At 43.8% G+C, this 19,528-nt stretch overlaps 1 protein-coding gene across 1 annotated transcript in view; it reads left to right on the forward strand.

The window, feature by feature from the left end:
* The first annotated feature begins 4,016 nt into the window (after positions 1–4,016).
* The window catches only part of F13A1 (coagulation factor XIII A chain), a 159,839-nt gene continuing 144,327 nt past the window's right edge, over positions 4,017–19,528 (forward strand). The window contains exons 1-3 of the mRNA XM_084796409.1: positions 4,017–4,137; positions 6,047–6,194; positions 17,879–18,067. Coding sequence (XP_084652535.1) covers positions 6,065–6,194; positions 17,879–18,067 — 319 coding nt within the window. The 5' untranslated portion in view covers positions 4,017–4,137; positions 6,047–6,064. The remainder of the gene's footprint in view (positions 4,138–6,046; positions 6,195–17,878; positions 18,068–19,528) is intronic.

The following is a 19,528-nucleotide window of genomic DNA, read 5'->3' on the forward strand; positions in this document are numbered from 1 at the left end:
TCTGTTGCTGCTACATAACTGTAAGTTTGCTACGGCTATAAATCATAATGTAAATGTCTCTGCTTTTCCATGGCTTTAGGCAACCCTTGTAAAAGGATCATTGAACCCCTGGCCAAATCCAAGTAAAAATCCTAGGTGTGGAGTCCATGTATTTCTCTGTTACATACCATGACACATGTGTGGTCACAGTTCATTACTGTGGGGTCTGGAACATCCTATGTGACGTGCATGGGAGAGCCTTGGGACTGTCTACCTGATTTTCTGTGGCCCTTACCCATAGATCTTTTTGCTATAATAAATCAATCACCAGGACAACCGAGCCTATGGGGCACTGATAGTTCATAGCCCAAGAGGGTGGTCCTGGGGACCCTAACACAGAGGCATGCATCTTCTGCTGTTTCCTAGATCCCTTTGCTCTCTGTAGGCTAAATCATGTTCAGCTAAATTCAGCCAGTAGGAGGCAATTGAGAGATACTGGACAGGGAGAAACAAACAAAAAGACAGACTGGACTTGTTCTGACCTCAAACTTATAATGGCCGAGTCTCAGTCACCCACCAGACAGACCCATGGGATTCTAGTTCCTGCACATAACCTCTTCTCCCGCCATATGTCGACCTCAACTACACAGTTTCTAATTATGGGGTTGACTCACCTCTACTGTTTTCCCTCCTGTCTCCTCTATCACCTGTACAAACAATTCCTCTGTGTCAGGTTCTCTCTTTAAAAATACCTAATGTGGCTTTTCCTTCCCTAATTTTAGCCACATGCTGTAAACGTCTTCTTCATACCAAACAAAGGGCCTTCATATGTGAAGGACGCCATGCTATCCTCAAAGACCCCAGTGTCTCGTCACATAGACGACTTCTGTACATATCATTTGCCGGTGCAGATCAAGGCTCCTTCTATGACTAGACACCGTTGTTATGACTCCTCCACCACAGGATCATGAGGCAATGCTCTAAAAATCTATGGGTTTCAGCCACATGCTAGGCTTGGTGCCTCTGACACTGGGCTGCTGACTGTCTGTTGAGCACAGGAAATCCATCACATTTATAACGTTACTAGCTATTACTAGATTGGCGATGGAACTGTATTAAACTAATGTGTATGCACACCCAGTGAGTTTTGGCCAAATATATTACTACAATGCTGGTTGTGAGGTGACAAGCACGTCTTGAATGCACAGCTCAACTGAAGGGTTAATGTCTGTGTAATTTGATATAAAATGTGCAAGCGTGACCACCCTTGCCCAACTCCCACAGGAGTCTACGTCTTCTTCTAGCATGCAACAGAGACAGAGGAACTCTGCGTAAATAGCTTCAGCAGTCTCTCTCTAGCTGGTGTCCCTGTTGTCCAATGGGACACCAGTCAGGGAAGTGGCCTTATAAGTATCAAGAACACTGCGGTTAGACATGCTCTGGCAGGGCAGCTGACCCACTGAAGCCATGATCAGGACTGTGAACAGGGAATAATCTTCCAGCAAGTGGAGAAGGATGAGAGACGTGTGCTTCTGACTTGAGGCACAGAGTAGGAAGTTCATGGACTGGAGTAAGGTGAGACAAGGAGTGGGCCTGGAGAAGATATGACCTGAGAGCACGAAAGAGGCAGAGCTCAAGAGCAGAGCAGGCTCCAGATCATATGGGGATCTTTGCCAGTTGATGACTAGAATTTACTTTGAAAGCAAACTTAATTAGCCAAGGAGATGATTTGGGCAAAGAATCCGAATCCAGATTAGAACCCTTCAGTGTTTGCTGTGACTGCACTGTGGAGAAAGAATTGAAAGGGTTAAAGAGGTAGGTTCAAAACTAAGTTAAAAGATAGGACAGGAGATACCTGATGAAGGACTGGATCTCAGGCTCGGGGTGGGGGTCGTCTGGAGTTTGCAGCAACACTCGAGACACTGACACTCACTGAGACAGGGAATTGTATGATATGCCAGCTCTTCAGGGAAGATGGTATCCCATCATGGAGAATGAGTGCGGGCAACCACTGGGGTGTGTGAAGAGAAGGTGACAGGCTGCTAGCTAGGTGGGGTCAACAGCTCTGGAGAAGACCGTGGCTAGGCACCTAGGTTTGGGAGGTGCCAGGAGATACACGGAGTAAAGTCATCAGAGTATCTGGGATAATCAAAGGGAAGCACTTTGCACTAGAGGGAATAGCGCAGGGTGCAGTGTCCCAGAGACCACAGAAAAGACCTCCTAGGACAGAGTGGGCAAGAGTGCTCAGTGCCTCAAAAGATGAAAAACTCAGTCTTCTTCTATGGCTTGGAAACAGACAATTGAAAACAGTGTTCTCATCTCAATGTGGCTTCTAGTCTCCAAAACCTGGCTGTAAATTGGGGCCTCAGTGTGAAACCACTGAGAGTTGATTAGACCTTTAAGAGGTGGTTAGGCCTTTAAGAGAGATCACTGTAGCTCTCCTGGGACTAGGTTAGCTACTATGAGGGCAGTTCACTATAAAGCGAGGTTGCCCTCATATTTTCTCTTTTCCAATTGTGCCTATTTTTCCTCCTGCTTTCTGCCTCAAGAAGACACAGTATGAGGTAGACAGTGCTCTTCTGCTCAGCCTACTGCACCTTGCAGTATACTCAATAAACTTATCCCCTGTCCCCACCCCAAAAGATGAGAAAGCACAAGATCTTTGCAAAAAAGCTAAGAAGATGGCAATGCCATGGGTTGGGGCTTCTCAGTCTTCAGAACCATCAGCTAAATAGAATATTTTTCTCCTTTATAAATATGCTGATTTCAGATATTTTGTTACAGCAACAAAATGTACTAAGACAGACACCTTTGCTTTGGTAGTTTCAATATAATAATGGAAGTACAACCCAGAAGTCAGAGGCTTGGTGACAGAGGGGAGGAGAGAGAATAAAAAAAAAAAATGACTAGAAGGACATGAATTGAGGGAAGGCTTTTTAAAATGTTAAAGGGAATCCACTTGACGTTGTGTCAATGCTGACAGGAAGCAGCTGTGAGGGAGCCAGAGCTTGAAGCCACAGAAGGAAGAGGGGAAAAGAGGCATAGCAAAGCCCTTGAGAAAGTGACATAAAACAAGGCAAACGCTTGCTTTGGACAAGGAGGCAGGAGAACTTTTCCATTTCAAGGGTAAGAAAGAGAGAAAACTTGGTAAAATGTCTGACAAGTCTACAGATATGGGATAGAGAGAGATGGGGTAGGAATAATATGAATCTCTAACTGATAGCATCACTTGTCCCCCCCCCCTTTGAAATTGAAAGGTCGGGGGTCAGGATCAGTTATCTGAAGACAATGAAAACACCTAGAAGGATCTATGGCTGAAATCAGTAGGGCTTAAACATGTGACAATGCCAAAACAAAAATAGGCAAAGTCTGGGGAGGAAAACTGCCTTTCGGTTCTCTGTAAGTCTTGAAGACACACCAGAATGGCTTTGAGGGGACAACACAAAGTGTTTCTAACTTGTGTGGCACCCTTGAGGATATCTACTCATCTGTACGGGAATTGGACATCAGTGTGGCTGTCTTGCAGGAAGTCCTGTGGTCTGACTGGGGCAGGGGCTGGGGCTCTGCGGGTAACTCAAGGAGGCAGTTTACTTTGCACAAGAGGGACTCCTTGTTCTTGCTTTATGCATGGTCACAACTGTCTGTGCGATCTGTCTGTGGAAAGGCAGATCCTCCCTTCTGCCAGCTCACCAGCCCTCTGCATAGCAAAGCATTTCTCCATAGGGGAAAAAAAATGACCCTTTAGCCCATATGACCTACCAGGAGGTCAGGGGAGAGGCTGGCTAACACCACAGTGCCATTCGCCGGTTACTAGTAGCAGCCGGAGAAGGGAAAAGGCTGACTCTGGGGGTGGGATGATGTGGAGATGCCCACATGGGACCTTGGGAGCAGAGGGGCTATGGAGGCAGGAAGGGGCACATTACAAGAACATCAGAGCTAGATGGCAGAAGTACGTGGAAAGTCCTAGAAACAGTTCTGCCCCCTCCACCAGCTGTCAAGAAAGGGGAGGAGAAATCCTCTGGGATGGGGAGGAGGGTGGGAGCTGTTAGGAAGTTATTTAAGAGCCAACCTTCTGGTCACTTTGCCTGAGTCCTTTTGAGGAAGTACACAGAGGCACACAGCGAGCCTACCCGGGTACTCTCTCAGGAGCACAAGCAGGTAAGAAACCCTGGAAGCAGCACTGAGCAGCCCTGCCCCAAGCTGTGGCTGTCCCTGTGCACCTACATTCTGTATCTCTATAGGGTTGGGGAGGTGCCAGAGGCAACCTCTCCCTCCAGTTCCAGCCCTTCACGTCTTTAAGGGGGACCTTCTTTGAACTCAACCAAACTATGATGGGAGCATGGCTGGGCTGGCATAGAGGAGTCTTAAATGGTGACAGGAATGGGGTTGCTTCTCCAAGGGCAGGTCCTCTTTCCTAAGGGAAGGCAACTGTGGGGCAAGGACTAAGGTTGAAGGCCATCTGGGAATGCCCGCCTGACTAGAAGACAGCAGGCTTGGTTGCCCCACCATGTTAACTCTTTCCCCCAACTCAACACAGGGACTGAACTCCAATTCTTTTCCCTTCCCTGCATCTACCAAGGACAACTCCCCTACTTTCACTCACCCAGTGGCCTTCACTTCCTTTCCTGACCATCACCTGGAATGTTCCAGTTCTCTGCTTTGCTTGCTCTCTACCAGAAGGCTGTCTGGCTGTCCAGCACTGCTCCCTACATCCTCGTGCTGGCCTCATAGTGACCAGTCAGTTGGACTTTGCTATTTGACACCAGAAGACTGAGTTTTCTTGTCTTCTTATCATTAAACCTTTTTCTATGCAGGACGTTATAGCACATGCCTTTAATGTCAGCACTAGGGAGGAAGAGGCAGGCAGATCTCTGTGAGTTCAAGACCAGCCTGGACTACAAAGTGAGTCCAGACCAGTCAAGGCTACACAAGGAAACTCTGTCTTAAAAAACCAAAAACAAACAAACAACAACAAACCAACCTTTTTCTTTAAACTCTTCCCCTGCCTCAGCTTACATGAGATTATCTTTAATGTCTAAGGATACCCACTCCCATTTTGTTCTTTCAAGAGCACCTTTCTCCTCCTAAGACCCAATACCTTACCAAGTGGTCTTGTACTCAGTCTTGCTTCCACTGCCCCACACATTTCTAGAACAGTCTAATCAAGTTGATTCGTTAAGCAGCAACACTTCATCTTCCAAGGGTGTGCCTGGTTTTTGCAAACAGCCAGGTTGCCAGGAGTCACCGCATGTTGAGCCAGGTGAAGAGAGCTCACAAACAAAGTGCCCCTTCATTTTGGCCAGCTGGTCAACAAGTCCGTATTCGGCCCTGAAGGTAAGGTGTGTAGCTTTTAGACTGGCTGGTTGCCTGCACAAACTCTGTGGGAAGAGGAAACAAGCCAGCCAGACCAAGTTGAAGCACAGCCTACTCACAATTGAACTGGACGTGACCATGGCCTCCACTCCACACACTCAAACAGATTTATGTATGACTTGTTGGCCTCACCTCTAACCCTGTACTGTAAACTCTCTGGAAACAGATGCTGTTTTCATTTCTTCTGTACCTACCTAAGTACTAAGATCAGAGCCCAGCCCATAAAAAGTTCTCAGTAAATAGTGACCAAATTAAATGGTTGGTGTGACAGCTTTAAGGGACCACCCTAATCTGGGTATGTTTTCATGAGTTTAATCTTCACCATGCTTTAGGTGGGCAGCGCTCCATGAGATGAATAGGCACATGTACCTCTATGCAGGCTTTGAGGTGTTGAGGGAAGGAAAATTCTGCTGCCTGAAATCTTTAAATATTTTTTTTTGCTTCAAGCAAATATTCTTTCCTCTACTTTCTATACATTCTGACAACCAGGCAGTCTCCTTGAGACCCTCAGAAAACACACTCTGTCACTGGGCTAATCTTCACTGCCACCTCTCGGTTTTCATTCAGGTGTGACTTTCAACATATTGCTTGGGGGCTGCCACACGGGGTTGCATCTCTGTGTCCACTTCAGAATCCTGGCCACAAGTAGGCACTCATTTCACAGCCCTTTCCCCTTTCTTCTCCCTTCCTATAGGATCCAGTAGAGCCGAGAATGTCAGATGCTCCAGCAACCACCTTTGGGGGCAGACGAGCTGTTCCACCCAACAACTCTAATGCAGCAGAAGTTGACCTCCCGACCACGGAGCTGCAGGGCCTGGTGCCCAGGGGCGTCAACCTGCAAGGTAAGAGCAGCATACCGTTGTGTCTAGTAAATCTGAGCCCCCTTTCCTATGAAGGATCTATGTGAGAACCCTCCTTCACTACAAAATAAGCCTCCTCCCAGGCTCTGGTGTCCACCCTCAGCCTCTGGTGTCAAGAAAGTCTCCAAAACCCTCTCAAGCTACAAAAACACTAGAGAGCCTGACCTCATCTTGACACAGAGAATCCACTTCCTCTTTCTACTTCCCAGCTGTTCCTTCTACACAACATTGTATTGGATTCCCTTGGGGCCTCTTTCACCCCTAACATGCTGTGCTTTGGGGAACGTTCTCTATCTGGAAGATTCTACTTCTAAAATACTGTGGCTGCTATCTGATTGTCTGGCTTGCAACTGCCTCCTTTTCCCTCCTCCACCCGTGGCTGTGAATCTTAGAGCTGGTGAGAGGTGCCAGATTCTGACAGTAATAGAGATGGAAGCTTTCTAGGTGTCTCCTGAGCAGCTGGGGGTCGGGGGTGGGGTGGGGTGAGGCAGGAGCAGGCAAGGCAAGCTGCTTCCTCTGCCTCATCCTGAGGGACCTGCTCTGGGTGCAGCAGCCACCAGCTGACCTCCTCTCGGCCCTGTCAGCTGTGACAAGGCCCAGGTGGCAGCACTGGCTTGGTGATGCAGAAGTCATTCCCTTGGGGAATGTGATTAGCAGGGACATTCAGACTCTTGTCCCTGAGTTGCATCTAGCTGGCAGTACACTGTGGAATATTGTTTATGCACCAAAACCCAGTTTTGCTCCTATGAGTTCTCAGTGCTGTATTTCATGGGGGGGATAAACATCTACTTGCTGAGGTGGGTACAGACAGTCAAGAGTGGCTGTTAGTGACCAAGAACTAGCTCTTCCAGCTAAGTGCTACATTCTAAACCCTGACATTAAAGACACAGAACTGGGGTATAGAACCACTCAGCCTCAGTTTCCTTTATTGCAGGTTAGGAAACAGGCCTACAACAATCAGTTGATATTTCTTTACTTCTTTGATGCCCAGCCAGACTAGACACTCCTTTTTTATTTTAAAGAATGCAAATAAAATTGGAAAGCCTGCAGACATCAGGCTATCCCATGGGTCACCTTGGGGTATTCAGTTTTCTTGTAAAATTCCCCTCTGGCAGAGAAGACACTGTGCTCTGGGAAGAAGTGCCCTGGCCCTGGAAGACGTCACCCATAGAAAAATAAAGAGGAAGGTCTCAGGCACCCACACCAGGACTAAAGAGGGGACACAGGAACCTCCATGTATCTGGTAAAGGATACAAAGAGTTGCCGATCTCAGAGGCAGAAAACTCAGCTTTCTACCCCAGGCCCCACCAATGAAAAAAATCTAAGTCCTGCCAATGAAAAATCTAGGTTCTCAAGCCTTAGTTTTCCCACAACAAAATAGAAGCAATGCCCCCTTGTGCAGGGTGTTCCTAAGGACTGGATAAATATTGTCCGTGATAGCATCTGACCATGCACACTTGACCAGTGATGGTTGGTTGACTGGACATGACTGATGGCGAACCTAAAGAAATTGTAAATTTGAGCCAAACATTGCCAACGACACATAAAAATCACCAGAGCTCCCCATATATAGAATTGGCTTTTTGTGAATCTTCTTTTGGAAGCAGAGATGGGGAATAACTCACCTATTTTGAAAAGGCAGTCTTTATTTATTTAGCAGTCACGTGTCCGTAGCTTGGCATGCGAGTTGTTCCCAAGCAGCCCTTAACAGGAAAGTCAGGGGCCAGAGACTGCAAACTGATCTGAATGGGTGAAAACAGCCAGTCACTCACAATCTGAGTGGCCTACCATGCCTAATCACTATAGCTCATTAATAACATATTTCCGTATGAGTCTGTTCAGGGTATTTTTGCTGCGTGCTGTGAGGATGGAGCCTCTGAACCAATAATCACAGTAGGGTAGTCTCAAGAGAGCTGGACAGGAGAAAAACAGAACAGAAAAAACAAAGCAGCAGACATACTGTCTGAACCAGACGATTATTCTGCAGGGTTCGAATTTCTATTTATTTGTCTAAAAAGCACAGAATGGGTTTGGCACTAAATATATCAAGCCTTTTCCACTCCAGGAATCACAGATGAACGCCAGGGAAAGCAGGCTTTTGCACTGGTTCCTGTAGTGTCCATGCAGTTCACCCAGTGGCCACTAGTAGGCCCCGGGAGCACTTACATCTCCTGACTCAGGATCACAGAAACTAAAGACCAATTCTTCATGCCCACTACCCTCAGTGGTAACTTTTTTTTCTTTGAAAACTGCCCCCTGTAAAATTAACTGAGCAGATCAGAGAAGCAAGGAGAAGAAAAGAAATAAAATGTTAGGCTTTTCATTTTAATTAGCTCCATTGCCTTGAATGCTGTTAGTGGGAAGTATTCGTTAATATACAGAATATATCCACCTATCCACGAGGTGGCTGATGTGTGTAATAGCCTTTCACCATGGCTGGGTATACTTGCTGAAGAATTCTATTATCTCAGTGAAGCATGCCATATGCCCAACCACTTGAAAGGCTAAAGTTGAGGATCATTTCAAGGCCAGCCTGGGCACCACAGCAAGGACTCTTCTAAACTATTACTTTATCAAGGTTAAAAAAAAGAATAAACCCTTCATACACTCACAGTACTTCTCTAAATACATACTACAGGATTTAAGAAAAAATGGAAATATCTGAGATTATAACGGAACCGCAGATGTAGGGCCAAGCTGTAGACAGGTGTGATGTCATCACATACTTTTAGTGTGCCCCTGTGTGTCCCATACTAGGAAAATTACTGTGAGCACCTGCCCATATTACTTAAGTTGATATCGGGTGTGTGTGTGTGTGTGTGTGTGTGTGTGTGTGTGTGTGTGTGTGTACTATGGATGTACACGAAGGCCAGTGGCTAATGTTGGCTTTTGGCTGTCTTCATTTATTACTTTTTACCTTATGTATTGGGACTGGGTCTCTCACGTAAACCTAGCTCATCAGTTTGGCTACTCTAGCTAGCCAGCTTTCTCTAGGGATTCCCTGCTTCCACCTCTGAAGTAAGGACGAGAAGCCAAATTCTGATCCTCATCTTTATGTGACAAGTGCTTTTACCAGACTAGCCATCTTTCCAACCCACACTGGCATCCATTTTTCAAACACTGCTTGACACATTCAAGTTGGTGTTTCTGAAACATGTCTCCATGCCCTTCCAGGTCTCAAGTTATGTGTGGCTAGAAATGTAATGCTACGTAATGCCCCCTCATCCTCCTGGCCTGTGGGGCTCTGTCACAAGTAGAGTGGCCATTTGTAGCAGTAGTTGGGTTATTTCCCTGGCAAGTCCACTATGCTGGAGTCAAGCAAGGAAGCAGGGATGACTTGATGAGCATTCAAGGGGCGGCCGACCCAGCAGTTTCTAGGCTAGTGGAGTCTAGGTGTTTTTCTGAAAGTGTCTTCCCTCCTACCATTCTGTCAGAACTAAACCAATCTCTTACTCAGTAATCAACTTCTCCTTAGTGCCAAAGACACTCTTTGGGTAATTGAAAGATTTAGGGTAATTGAAAGAATGATAGAAGCATTTGGTGCATGATGAAGAAATGAAATTGTTAAGTGAAGTTAATCACTAACCCAGTTTTTTTAAAAAAAATTATATTCACTGTTATTTACATGTCAGGAGCTGTCCTAAGGTCTGTTTGATGACAAAAAGAGGAAGTCAATCTCTGACTTCAGGGGGCTTTCATTCTAAAACAACAAACAACAAACAAAACCAAAACAACCAAGCAAGAATTACTGCAATTCAGTCTAATAAATACTGTAATTGAAATTTAATCAAATTGTAGTAAAATGATGAAGAGACAGGTCTTATGACATGGAAGAATAAGGAAGAGGATGACGAAGGCTTCCAGATAACAAAGACATCTCAGCTGGTTTTTGTAAGATGGCAAAGAATGTTCCAGACATGCTAGGCATAACAGTAAAGGGGTTTTTTCCATATATTTTTATGTTCCACTTATTTTTTAATATTTTATTAATTTATTCATATTACATCTCAATTGTTATCCCATCCCTTGTATCCTCCCATTCCTCCCTCTCTCCTGTTTTCTCCCTACTCCACTCCCCTATGACTGTGACAGTAAAGGTTTTTAATCCTAGACCGTGGGAGATGGCAGTAGAAAGATAAGCAATTTAAAATCATTCTGTGCCACACGATGAGTTCAAGGCTAGTCTGGGTGAATAGGGGATGCTCTCTTTTTCTCGATAAAGTAAAAAAAAAAAAATGAATAAAAGCAAGATACAGGCCAAATATGGTAGTGCAAGCTTGTAAGCCCTGTGCATGGGAGGCTAGGGTCATGATTTTCTGATCAGTCTGTACTACATGCGAATGAATGATGTAAAGCACATGTCAAACGAAGAAGCTGAAGTTGTGGGATGGAAAGATGACTTCCTACATAAGAGAGCTTGATGCACAAATATGAGGACAAGATCCTAGTGCCCGTGTAGCTGATTAGGCGTCTTTCACACTCCTCTGACTCCAGGTCTTGAGGTGAGAGGAGACAGGAAGATGGCTGAGTTTGTCTATTTCCAATCTGAGAAGGAGCCTGCCTTAAGGAAACATATATAAATTGCTTGAAGATAGCACCCTAAGTCCTCTTCTGGCCTTCAAATAAGTTCATAGCTGTGCACACCACTCCACATCCGGTCCCACAGCCACACACCCCACCTGGCAAGGCAGAGAATAGAGAAATCTCTTTTAAAAGATGGAGGAAGAAAGGGTCAAGAGAACATGGAAGATCATTGTCAAAAGTGGTGAGAATTGGCTATAGGACAACAAAAAGAGATTCTTAAGAACTTGGGAGGGTTCACACTACAATAAGTGTGAAGACCCTACTTTCCTTCTATCCCACAGAACACAGGAGGCTTGCTGTGGACTCTTAATAGCAGATTTATGTTTTATAAGACTTATTCTCACACTGAAGAGAAAAATTGAGAGAAGGAAACATCTCAGGGTAGAGGAGAGGTAGACCAGAAGGCGTTTAGCCCAGGAGAAGGTGCGAGTCCCGCTTCTCTTGTTCTAGGATTTCTGAAGCAGTTTAGGCTGTAGGACATTTTAGTAGCAACAGATTAAATAATAGCTGCTGAAGAAAAAAAATGTCTTTAATTGTTCTAATTATACTTTCTCCTCCTGAGCGGCCAAAAGATGTGTGAGAAAAAGGCTTCCTGTGCCTCTTTCCACCATAAACAGACCTACTTCTTCATACATATAGCATTAATGCCTATAGCTTAGTAATAACGTTACCAAAGATTGCAGGGAGAGCTCAGCTCACCAGGGAATTCCTAGAAAATGAACCTAAACATTTAACTTATTTCAAGATTCCATCTGTGACAGGTATAATCATTCTCAGAAGAATATTTTTGCAACCCAGGGAGAAGATAATCCACTTTTTTTCATATTAGGGGAGTGAGTGGGAGGACAAGGAGGCAGCTGACTCCAGAGGAGAGACGTTCTTTCTTTAACAGCCCATTTTCCGATGTGTTTGGAATTAGACTAAATTGTGTTAGGTAGACTTTTTGAAAGCTGTCACTTTGAAAGGGCAAGCCGCCAAGTCCCTAGCCATAATATAACTTTAAAAAAAAGAAGAAGAAGAAAAAGAAGAAGTGGCTTCCCAGTGAGCTGTTCCATTTAGCTAGGAGCTGGGCTTGGATGGGGAGATATGAATAAATTTCCTCATTCTGGTGAATGAGACCTGAACAGTGAAAAAGCTCTTTCTATCTAAGTTATGTCTTGTTAGGCCAGTAAACAAAGTACAATCCATCCACCAGTTTCACAGATGTTTTCTGATTGCCATGCACATGGGGAGGGGCATCAATAGGCAAATGGGCACTAGAATGCCTTCTGTGCTCATGTTTCATGGCAACCAACTGTGGTCCTTGCTAGAATCATGCACTGTAAGAAGCTAATTTTGTTCCTGGCTCGCTTTGTGGGTCACTATCCATGATCAACCAGAGAAACGCTATTTATTTGGTGAATAAAAACTTAGAAATCTCACCTCCTTCCCTAAGACAAACTCTCAGTACTGTGATTTGGATGGCGTTTGTCCCTGAAGGTTCATATGCTAAAACTTGATCTCAGTGTGGTGAACTGAGAGGCAGAGCCAAGTGGAGGGTCCCTACGTCACTGGGAGGGTGGGTGTTCCTTTGGAAGAGATTAATATCCTCCTTATGCTACCCTGAGCTAGTTTTCATGAAAGTGAGTTTTTATAAAAAACATAGAGTCTGACCATAAATGACTCTCTATGGTCCTGGCCATGAGATCTCTTTCTCTCTTGTCAAGTTTTTTGCCTTTATGATGTCAAATGCCACAAACAAGGTGGCATTGTTCAGGCCCCTCACCAGAGGCAGAATGTGTGGCTTGAACTGGTGTCATTCAACCACTCCATCTCTCTTCTCTCCTTGCCTTTATCTCTTTTCTCCCTTTCCCCTTTTCTCCTCTCTCTTCTTCCTTTCATCGCTTCTCTCTTTCCTTTCTTCCTTCTTCCCTTTCTCCTTCTCGTAAGTGTCTCCTTTATAAAAACTCATCCTCAGATATTTCTTACAGTAATGAGAAAGATTAAAAGGCCTAGTGTTTTAATTAGAAGGTTACTCTGAAGAGCTGCCAACATGGCTGTCATTTACTATTTCCACCTGGTTTTACCTTTGTATGCATCTTACACATTGGACTGCATTTTGAACATGATTGCTTTAAACCTTTTACCTATCGAGTGGCATTTAATCTTCTGCACCTCAGCCAAATTTCATTTTTATGTCTTCACACCTCCCCCACCCCAGTCTCGTTTTTTAAATGAAATGTTTTTCTTAGTTTAGATTGTCTGAAGAAGGAATCTTAAGAGATTAGGTGAGGACTTTTTATTTAAATTTGACCTGGTTTCCCCTCACTTAGAATGCAGCATTTTTTTTTATAAGTTTTTTCCTTTCCTTCCCAAAGGCACTGACTTACTAGGGTGATATTTAATAAAATAAATAAATAAAAGATAATTGGGGAAATGTGGGTTTTTTAAATTCCATGCTTAAAATTAAATACCCTCAAAAGTAGTGCAATAGGTCAAATACAGATATAAATACATACACACGCACATATATGAATATAAATTTAGATTATTAAGTGAGTGCTATGGATATGAATTCAGGTCCTTATGCTTGCATAGCAAGTACGATGTACCCATCTCTTAGGCCTTACTATTGTTTTCAAAACAAACTATATGTGTTTATTTTCACTAAGAAAAAAATCCACTGCAAACCAGAGAGAGAGAGAGAGAGAGAGAAAGAGAGAGAGAGAGAGAGAGTGTGTATGTGTATGTGTGTGTGTGTGTGTGTGTCTGTCTGTCTGTCTTAGGATCGATGTATTCAAATTTCACTAACACCTTTACTTACCCTTGGTACCAAATAGCATGAAGACCTGGTGGTCTTATTCCAATAGGAAACAAAAATTCTCATACAGAGGCCTTGAATTCTGACACCTCCAATCCTCTTCTCCAGCAATATGTGCAGCCCTTAAAATTGCTTGTCTTAAGAATAAAATGCCTGATAAATGATATTTAAAGAGCTATTATGCTTTCTCCCATAGTTAATGAAACGATTCCTTTTAAAAATGAAAATAAAAATTCAAGACCCAAATGTTTAGGTGTGAGACTCATTTAAGTCAAAAGCAACATGCCTTCTGGGGCATTTATCACACACTTTCCCCAGGCATGAGTGAGGACAGGATAACCAAGGTACAGTGTTCTTCTCAAGGAGCATCCAGTCCTGTGGGTAGCATCACCTGTATAAATCTAAAATAAAGCTGTTAATGGTGGTCTACACTGTAAGTGCCTCTTAAAAATCTATTTTATTTGGCCACTCCAGCCAGCCTATCACCTTCTGGCTCCTTATGTGATCACTCACATTCTTGTCTGAGCCACCCTCCTCTCTATGCACTCATCCCCACCCTCCAGCCCTGGTCAGCATTACCTGTCAACTTAACACAGCCTGGAATCACCTGAAAAGGGAGTCTCAATTGTATTTATGTTTACCAAATTGCCCCCCAGGTATGTCTGTAAGGATGATCTTGATTGTCTTACTGAGGGATTGAGGCCCAGTCCGTTGTAGGGGTGCCATTTCCTGAGCAAGAGGTCCTGGGCTATGCAAGAAAGCTGGTGAGCTTGTGAGCAAGCCAGAGAATAACTCCATGCCCTGGGCCTCAATTTCCTACCCCAATGTCCTCAGTGGTGACTATGACCTAAAAGTGTAAGCTGAATAAACCCCTTCCTCCCCTTCTTCCCCTAGGTGGCTTTTACTCAAAGTGTGTTACCACAGCAACAGAGATGAAGTAGAACCCCATCTTAGCCTCCTCCTTTGGTCACTGCTTATACCATGCTTTCTCCAGAAAAACATCCTTCATCTCCCTTAACATGAATTAGGGGTTCTCCCACACCTCTGCCCAGAACCCTAAACTTCTGTTATTTATGCTCCTTTGGGTATTTACCATGTTTTCTTAGCTTGCAGTTATGAGGCAATCATCTAATCAATTCTTGTACTCCTGCCTTGGGTGACAACACAAAATAACACATTGTGAAAATCTAAATCTAGCTGTAGCAAATAGTAAACATACTGAACACACATGTAAGGTCCAAAATTATTGTACGAGCATGGAGCAATGAACTGACTCTACCAGTAGAAAGGTATTGTGAATTCATGCAAGGCCTTAAAAATAGAACCACAAAGAAAAAAGCCAGCTGCATAAGTAAATATAGCCAAATAGCTACACAGGTGAAAGATCTGTGGGCGTCTGGGCAGAACTGCAATACGCTATTGATAGAAATGACACGGAATGTGTTTTAGAAGGTTTTGCTTCAGGAAATGCTTAATGTAAATCTGAAGTAAGATATCACTGTCCAATGATGCCCAAGCTGAAGAAACAAAAATATACTTTTTATTTTTACAAGGTGTAGTGGCCTCATTGTTTTTTATTGGAAAAACTACAGCCAGAATGATGCATTTTAGTCAAGGGAGAATGCTTCCTGGGAGAAACTGACAAAATGAACTCTACTATGAAACAGGGTTTGTAAAATTCTGGAAACGACTCCTTGAAGAAGGTAAAAGTTGAGATGGTTTAACTCTCGGGCTGTCAGGTGGTGCCGAAACTTTTGAGTATTAGGGCAACAGAGACTTGTTCTGGATCCATGTGGAAGTCAGAACCAGGATGTGTAGTCAGAATATCCACAGGGGAGCAGATGTCAGGCCATCTTGAGAACAGTAGAGTTGTCAAGAGTGGACTGGATGCCCCATGAGGCAGTGAGTGCCCTATTCACAGACCCAACTCCATGCATGGGGATGGCTCAGCCATACCTAGAAGGTCTACCAAGTGATGCAGAGGTGCCTTTGCCTCTGAAATCAGTGAAAGTGTGAGATTGAGGGCATCGCTTTCACTGTTGTACATGAATGGAGACCTGATGAAACCATTTTGAGACTTTGGGTTTTAAATGATGTTGGTGATGATTTAAAGGCACTATGCTAAGAAAGAGGACCAAAAGAGTTGATTTATAAAGTCATTCATTTGGTGAGGATTTTACACCTTGGGGTGTGTGTGTGTGTGTGTGTGTGTGTGTGTGTGTGTGTGTGTGTGTGTCAGAGAGAGATACTGAGAAACAGAGATACTGAAAGACAGAAAGAGGTATGTATATGTGTTTATGTGTGTGCTCATGTATGTGCATACACACTAGTGTATGTGCATTTGGGGGTCAGAGGTCAACATGAAGCCTCCTCTTGAACAATGAACCACCTTATTTTTGGAGTCAGGGTCTCTCATGGAACCTGGAACTAGACTTGCCAGTCAGCAAAGCTCATGGATCTGCCTTCTTCCACAGTTGGATATTCTCAGCTCTTTCTTCAGTTGCTTTAACATTGAACTTGTGGCTTTAGAAAAGCCATAGGAGTTAGAAGAAAAGGCAGACGGAAGAGAGAGGCTCCAAAACTCCACATCTGCACCTCCAGTTTAAAGGAAAAGCACACTTCAGGGGCTCCTGATGTTGGTTGACAAGTCTTTGAGATGAGGCAAAAACAAAAGTGCCTTGCACTTTGCCTGCCTAATGGCACAGTCAGAGGAACCCATAAAGTGTCCCACCCACCACATGGACCAGCTCCATCAGAGTTCATGGTCTATGAGCCACTGCAGGTTCATGGTCCCGTTCTGTGCCAGGTACAGTGCCAGACCCACCCACTATAATTATAATCTTCATAGACACTTTTCAGGTAGCAGTCTCCTCATTTGAATGGGGAAGACAACTCAAATCCAGAAGGAAAATGATCTTCATATACAAGGAATCTTGATACTTGAATTTCAACTCAGTTTTACCCAAACTTTGAAACTATCAAGAGTGTTTCATGGACTGTCAAACTTAAGAGTTTGAGGGAATCTTAATGTGCCCAACTTCTTCTTTTTTTTTCTACAATGGAAAATGGGTCCTAGGGGACAGGAAGTTCTATCTAGAGTTCTTGTGAGAAGCAAGGGGGTTTGGGGAGTTCTGCAAGAATTCAAGCTCAGCAGTTGTGCTTTGTGAATGCAGCGTGTCTCTAGCCATAAGAGGAAAGCATGCATCACGTAGCCAGGCAACTTGGAAAAGCGAGGCCAGTCTACCTGACTCAACTCTCCCTTCATGGAACTGCAAACATATGTGCACACACCAGTTCCCCTAGTAGGTCTCCTAACCCATGCTGTAGACCTCCCTGTTCATGATCATGTGCATGAGGGAATGAAGACAGGCAAGAGGGAGCTCACCTAGTGTGAGGGGCTAGTGTGTGTCGGACTATCTGCAAGTTCCTTGCACTCATGGGATCTCATGTCATCATCGTATATGTAAGCCTCTGGGTGATGGTGTCGCCTAACACGTGACTCTGTAAAATAAGTGACTATATGTGACATGCACAGAACTACAGGAGCAGCAAACATAGTTGACATGTAATACTCCTGACTCCAAAAGACAGGACAAACTTGGAAATTTTGGCACCAAAAAGACAAGAGTCTGACACCTAGATGGCTCATTTAGAGCCAAGGAAGTGTGAGTCTGATTCCGCCTATGCCAGTGAATATGGTCACATGTTGTCACACAGAAAGGCTGCCTTCCTTTCTAGAGCACTGTCCCCCCCCCTCCCCTTCCCTGCCTTTGAGGAATCAGATCTACTTTTAGTATTACAGTAGGAGGACATTTGACCCTTCCCGGGGAAGGAGGAGATGTTTGGATTAATGGCTAGCTTTGTCCCTTTGAGGCTCTGTCAGATTTGATCCCTCCTTTTGGAAAGAGGGGGAAATTGAAGTGGCAGGGATAGTCACGGTGGGAAGAGCCTGACTTATCAAAACCCAGCATGAGACGGAATATCTGAAGATTTGAACTCTGACCCTGGCTTCTCTGTGTCTAGATCTATAAACCGGGCACTCTTCTTTCCCAAAGACAGTATCCTGTGCTCTGATATGGGCTGGCAGGTGGGCAGAGGTTTAAAAGGAATCTGCCTCCCCCCCCCCAAAAAAAGAGGCTGTTTCTTGAATCTGCTGCCCCCTTCCCTTCCCTTGCAGCTTCAGCCAGCAGATTTTCTTCTAGAAAAATAAGCTTCATTATCGAGTGTGTGTTTAGGTCAAACATATTTCATGGTTTCCCTACTTTGCTTTCTGCATGGACAGACTACCTGAATGTCACAGCTGTTCACGTGTTCAAGGAGAGATGGGACAGCAACAAGATTGATCATCACACAGACAAATACGACAACAGCAATTTGATTGTCCGCAGAGGGCAGCCTTTCTATGTCCAGATTGACTTCAATCGTTCATATGACCCCAAGACGGACCTCTTCAGAGTGGAATACGTCATCGGTGAGTGATGCCTGCTCTAGCCATGACACTGCAGACAGACTGATACAATTATATGCTTCCTAGCACTGTATTTAAGACTGGTTGAAGGAGTGGTTCAATTGACCAAGCATCACAAACATTTAAATGTAGCATAGAGGCATGTTTAGTTTAAAAAATGCATTTAACTGAGTGTTTTCTTTTTATCAAATGGCATTCCACAGTTGTGGCTTGACCTTACAGTGATTTGGTTGGTTTCATGGGCTGGGAGCATTTGCAAACCTTAGCAGCTGATCTCCACATCTGGGATCCCAAAGTGAGTTTTGTAAGAATGCAGTCTCTGATGGTCCATGAGAAAAGGATGGAGCAGTAAAACTCCCTGGCCACTTTTACCCTACTCTCAAGGACTGAGAGTGTGCATTTCCAAGTTCTGGGAAGTATAATTTCCCTTTAATTGGTCCTTGATTTTCCAATTAATTTGGTCTTGCATCCCTTTTACAAAGCCATTATTATTTGACATATAAAGTAAACATCCATGAATTTTGAAGAAATACAGGCAAGAGCGGCTGAAAGTAAGGAAATATGTCTATATAATATATAATGTGTCACAAGAGCTGAAGGAGAAAACCAGGAAATCATATTGATAGTGGCTGAAATAAACATGATAAAAATCAGGTGGCTTTTCCAGAAAGAGGATTGTCCTACAAACAGCAGCTTAAGTGAGAAAGAGTCTAAAACTTCAGTTATAACCAGAAATAAAGCAGAAATGCCTGCTGTTACCATTTGTTTATTAAATAGCCAAATGAAATTATTGTTGTATGGTTTTTTAAAAATCATTGAAAAAAGGATATCTTCTATAAACAATGAAGAGTAAGGTAAAACTATAGATTATTTTATGGAGTTATGAGTGTACATTTAGAAAGTGTAACAGAGGCAAAGGAGGTAAGGCACAGTATTAGAACATCCTAAGATGGCTAGACAGAGATGAATATTTAAAAATAATGGCATTTACCTCTCCAGCATTAAGCCCCTAAAGATAAGAACTGTTTCCTATATAATGCTTCCTTCAATTTTGTAAGATCAAACTAAATCTTAAAAATATAAGATACAAATCTATGTATGTGATATAAATACCACTAGAAATCAATAAAAAGCATGCATACATATACACATATATGTATATAAATGTATATATATATTTGAGACAGGGTTTCTCCATGTAGCCTTGGACTCATTTCATAGACCAGGCTAGCCTTGAACTCACAGAAATCTGCCTGCCTGTGCTTCCCGGAGTTCTGGGACTAGAGGCATGTGCCACCACGCCCAGCCCAAATATATTCTTAAATGAGAAGTTTCAGTGTGTTACTAATAGTCCTTCAAGATGCTGGTCAAAAGTTTCAACATCTCAGTTAACCTGAAGCACAAGTTGGGTGGCCAGCTATGCAGCATGGTGGCCACAGCTCACAGTGATGAGCTGAACGAAGC

This window comes from Acomys minous (genome assembly GCF_964271855.1).
Source record: "Acomys minous genome assembly, chromosome: 9".
Lineage (NCBI taxonomy): Eukaryota > Metazoa > Chordata > Mammalia > Rodentia > Muridae > Acomys > Acomys minous.